This window comes from Vitis riparia, chromosome 18 (genome assembly GCF_004353265.1).
Source record: "Vitis riparia cultivar Riparia Gloire de Montpellier isolate 1030 chromosome 18, EGFV_Vit.rip_1.0, whole genome shotgun sequence".
NCBI classification, from domain to species: Eukaryota; Viridiplantae; Streptophyta; class Magnoliopsida; order Vitales; family Vitaceae; genus Vitis; species Vitis riparia.
Genome location: NC_048448.1, coordinates 16,431,175 through 16,436,167, shown reverse-complemented (window position 1 = coordinate 16,436,167; position 4,993 = coordinate 16,431,175). Strand labels below are relative to the sequence as shown.

At 38.5% G+C, this 4,993-nt stretch overlaps 1 protein-coding gene across 1 annotated transcript; it reads right to left on the bottom strand.

The window, feature by feature from the left end:
* Positions 1-277: 277 nt before the first annotated feature.
* LOC117905464 lies at positions 278-1,171 on the bottom strand. Its single transcript, XM_034818379.1, has one exon. The coding sequence runs from the start codon at positions 1,169-1,171 to the stop codon at positions 278-280; it is 894 nt and encodes a 297-aa protein (XP_034674270.1).
* Positions 1,172-4,993: the final 3,822 nt, after the last annotated feature.

Genomic DNA, 4,993 nt, shown 5'->3' with positions numbered 1-4,993 from the left:
TGATCCTTGATTTCTTTGGCACAACTTGCATAGGACTCACCCATGGACTATCTGATATGGGGTAAATAATATCGGCCTGAAGTAGCTTAAGCACTTGAGCTCGCACCACTTCTTGCGAGTGAGGGTTCAATCTTCTTTGGGGTAGATGAACTGGCTTAGCTTCTTCTTCCATATATATATGATGAGTACAGACTAAAGGGCTGATCCCCTTTAGATAAGAGATTTTCCACCCTATCACCTTCTTACATCTTCTGAGGACTTCTAGTAGAGAATCCTCCTAAGTAATGGTAAGAAATGAAGAAATAACAACAGGGCTCTGCTTGTTCTCTTCCAGGTATGCATATTTCAACTCAGCGGGTAATGGCTTCAGAATCAGCTTTGGGATTTCCTCCTTAATGGCTTCTTGTGTCTCCACCCTATTGAATAGAGGTAGAATTTCTTCCCGCCTCTTCAAAGGGTAAAATGTAGCAAGCAATTCTGAGGGTTCAGGTGACCCTTCATCAAGATCCTTAAGACTCTCGTTGAATTCTTCTAGCATTTTCTGATCAAAATACTCCTCCACTAGGTTTTCAATCATACACACCTCTTCTGGTCCTTCTTCTTCTTCCGGATGGAATTGTTTCTTGCATAAATAGAAGATGTTGAGTTCCATTGTCATATTGCCAAAAGAGAGTTGCATCATTCCATTTCTACAATTGATAAGGGCATTTGATGTAGCTAGGAATGGTCTCCTAAGTATAATAGGGACACAGTTGGTTTCTTTTGCATTTGGATCCGTGTCCAAGACAACAAAATCTACTAGGTAGTAGAATTTGTCAATTTGGACTAGGACATCTTCAATTATACCTGTTGGAATTTTCACAGATCTATCTACTAGAGATAGAGTGATTAATGTTGGTTTCAACTCCCCCAACCCCAATTGCTCGTAGACAGAGTATGGTAGGAGGTTTACACTTGCTCCCAAGTCCAACAAAACTTTTTCCAATGGCACCCCTCCAATCGTCACAGAGATAGTAGGGCAACCCAAATCTTTGTATTTTACTAGGGATTTACACTTTATAATGGAACGTACTTGCTCAGTCAAGAAGGCTTTCTTGCTCACGTTCAACCCTCTTTTTATAGTGCATAAGTCCTTTAGAAATTTTGCATACGTCGGAACTTGTTTAATCATATCTAGCAACGAGATATTAACTTTCACTTGCCTCAACACTTCAAGAATTTTTGATGCATTGTTGATTCTATTTTTCCCATGTAAAGCTTGGGGAAAAGGTGGAGGCATGTGGTTCTTCTTCATATCTTCTTTGGCAATGTTCCTCTCCGGTCCTTCTTTTACAGTAAGATCACGGTCCTCCTTCTTTTTGTTGTTCCTTGGTCTCTTTCCTTTGAACTCCTCCTTCTTCTCTTCCACTACTTCCCTATTTGTTTCTTGCTCTGGCGTGGTTGTTGGCAGATCAAACTTTTTACCACTCCTTAGAGTGATCACTGCTTTTACTTCCCTCTTTTGTGATTAGCCTCTATTTCATGGATAACTTTTGGATTTTGATGAGGTTGGGAAGGAAACCTTCCCTTCTCTTGCACTGTGTTGAGGTTGGTAAGCCTAGAGATTGAGTAGTGGAGATTATCTATCTTTTGAGATAGATCATTTTTCACCCCATCCATCTTTTTATTCAACGTATTCTCTACACTATTGATACTTTGACTGAGTTGAGTATTAATGGATTTTTGGTCTCCAACAAAATCTCCCACGACCTTGCTAAGATTCACAATGGCTTGTTCCAGATTTGATGCTTGTGGAGGTGCTTAGCCGGGTTGCGTGTACTGAGGTGCCCTTGTTTTCTAGGAGAAATTTGGATGGTTCCTCCAATTTGCAGTGTAGGTGTTACCATAGGAAGCATTGTTATTGGGTTTAGATTGCCCAATAACGTTTGCTTGATCTTCGAACATCTCCCTCACAGTTGGAATTGTAAGACACTCTGCCACCACATGCTCAAAAGATTGAAAAATTGAACATGGCATAACTTGCATTGGGGCTTCAGCAACGGCCTGTACCTCGCATGTCTTCACTCGTGAAACTTCAGCTACATAACTCAAGAAATCCATGGCTTCCTCTAGATTCTTACTCATGAAGTCTCCTCCACACATCGTTTCTAAGAGTTGCTTCATTGAGGAAGACATTCCATCATAGAAATAGCTCACCAACAGCCATGTATCAAAGCCATGGTGAGGACAAGCGTTGATTGCTTCCATGTATCTGATTACTACCCAAAAAGTGCTATTTTACACCTTTAAGTCATTATGTTTTAAGCACTTTTGTGTAGTAATTCTCCATCTTTATTCCAATTGGCATGTTAAGGACCTAGCAATGACTTCTAATCATATTTGTGGCTAGTTTTAGTGTTTTGACAGCTTTTTGGATCATTAAGACAAGCCAACCAAAGGAGAGAAGCAAAGAGAAGCAAAGAGGAAAACAGAGGACAGCAGCTGCAGTCTTCTTTAGCACTTTTGGAGCACTTTCCGAAGTCCATTTTCTACATGCTATATACCATTTCAAATCTCAGGAAGTCAAGAATCCAACGCTTCAAACCGTGTACGATTTGGAGCTGAAATGAGGAAGATATGGCCTTCGGAAGACAACTGCTCCAGGCTTGTGCGAAATTCGCACAACACCTTCAGCTTGTGCGAACATTGTGCGAAATTCGCACACCCCCTTCCAAATTCGCACAGCCCATGCGTGGTGCGAATTTTCCTCTGTTTTTGCCGACTCCACTTTAGATCTTTTCTTATGTATTTTTTGATGTAATTTCCTTTCTTATCCTTGTAACTAACCAATCACAAGCTTTACTTTTGTAAAGACTATAAGAGGGGTGGAAATCACCTCTCACCATATGTGTTATGTTTTACACTTAGTGAAATACAGAGCTCTCTCATTTTCCTTTTCTCTTTACTATTTTCTTTTTTCTTGGAAGCCAAACAACCTCTGAGGATGTTTTCTCAAAGGATGAGAGGCTAAACTTTTGGTTTCTTGGAGTGAAGGAAGCTAGGTGAAAAGTCCAGATGCAAAGGTGGAAAACTCTCGTGCATTAAATACATGTAGTTGGAGTTCATAAATGGCTTTTAAATCCAAAGTTTTGCTTTAAATCCCTTAGAATCACTTTGAATGGCCAATACATGGTAAGCTTCAGGTCTCTGTGGATGCTTATTGCTAGATCCAAATCAGTCCATTAGTTATCATATACGAGCCATTGGAAAGTGGTTCAAGGTGAAGACCCATACTGTGTAAAGCCATTAATGGACCTTGACTACCATTTCTATTGACTTTTTATGGATTAAATCTTCATTGTTAAACCTATACCAGTTCGGGAAATAACTATAGGTTAAAGCCCCAATGCGAGGAGAAAAATCCGGAATTTTCCACTTTGCATTCTGAACTTGATCCTAGCAATCCTTAGCTCTGGGAGACTTTCTTTCTTCCATTTTTAATTAGTTTACATTAATTTAGTTTCAAACACTTTCAAAAAAAATTTTATTTTCTTTTAAACTTTAAGTTTTTGGTAAAGGAAATCATTAAATTCAATTTCTAATCTTGAGTATATCACTGGTAGAATGAAAACCCATCCCAGAGTTCGACCCTAGAGCCAGTATACTATAGTAGCTTTGCTACGCTAGTATGAGGTCATAGGTTTTATAAATTTTTTTGATTAAATGACCCGACTGGATTTACACGGAATCAGTATCTTTCCCAACACTCATATAATTTCTCATTCTCTTTAGCTGAGAAATTTGAAATTTGCCTTTTTAAGCCGTTAGTTCTATGAGCCAGGAAATATTTCTTGAGAAATTTAGCTTGTAAATCCATCCAAGCTCGGATACTCCTTGGCCTCAGAGAATTAAGCCAAATTTTGGCCTTATCCTTTAAGGTAAAAGGAAATAGCTTCAGCCACATCAAGTCGATGGATGCTTCTCTTTCTTGAAACGTATTACAAACTTCTTCAAATTCTTTGATATGTGCGTAGGGATTCTCTCTTTTCATGCCATGGAAAGTAGGTAGAAGTGGTACAATATGTGGTCTGATCACTAGCTACTCTGTAGATGGCACTATACATGATGGTGCACTCATACGAGGTGGGTGCATGCGATCTCGCATAGAGCGGAATGCATTGAGATTGTCCTCTTGAGCGTGGTGACTATGCTGATCTTTAGGTATAGGCTCCATGATATTCAAGCACAAATCCAACTCTTTCTCGTGAGGATTTTCAATTTTCACAAGTCTTCCCCCACTATCTCATATCCAATATGGCATACACAAGTAGCAGTAACTGAAACAAAAACAAGAAAAAAAAAAAAACTAATCTAGAAAAAGATTAAAATTAATTAAAACAAATCCAAAGGTAACTTAAAACAAGCACAAATTAAAAGAAAGCGATTAAAAAGGGTTAGTAAAAGAAAAGAAAAATCCCCGAACTTGTGACGAAGATCATAAGTATTTTGAGAAAATCATATCACTGTGAAGTGGTACCATCCCCGGCAGCGGCGCCATTTGATTTGTCCCCAACGGTGTGCAACTTGATTTGGTCTTCAGATGGGAGTTATCAAAAAAATTTATAAACCTGATTCACCATATACTAGGGTAGCATAGCTAGCATAGCATAGTGGCTCTAGGATCGTTCATAGGGATTGGTTTTCATATCACACATGATATTAGTTTCAAAAGATGGTTTTCCTTTTACTAGTTTGCTTTAAAAGAAAACATAATCGTTTGGTTGAAAAAGATTATGTTTAAGCTAATCAAAATAATAACTATGATTAATTACAAAGAAAAGGTTTCTTGGACTTCCAGGTCACTAGGTTCAAGTCCCTTATACAAAAAGATAAAATTTTCGGATCTTTTCCTCGAATTAGGGATTTAACATGTAGTTATTTCCAGAACCAGTATGGTACAACTGCTTCCCATTAATGGTTTCAACCCTAAAACCTCTGACTAACTCACCTTGCA

Coding starts and splice junctions, on each gene's coding strand:
- LOC117905464 (XM_034818379.1), bottom strand. CDS start 1,171: ATGATTAAACAAGTTCCGACGTATGCAAAATTTCTAAAGGACTTATGC.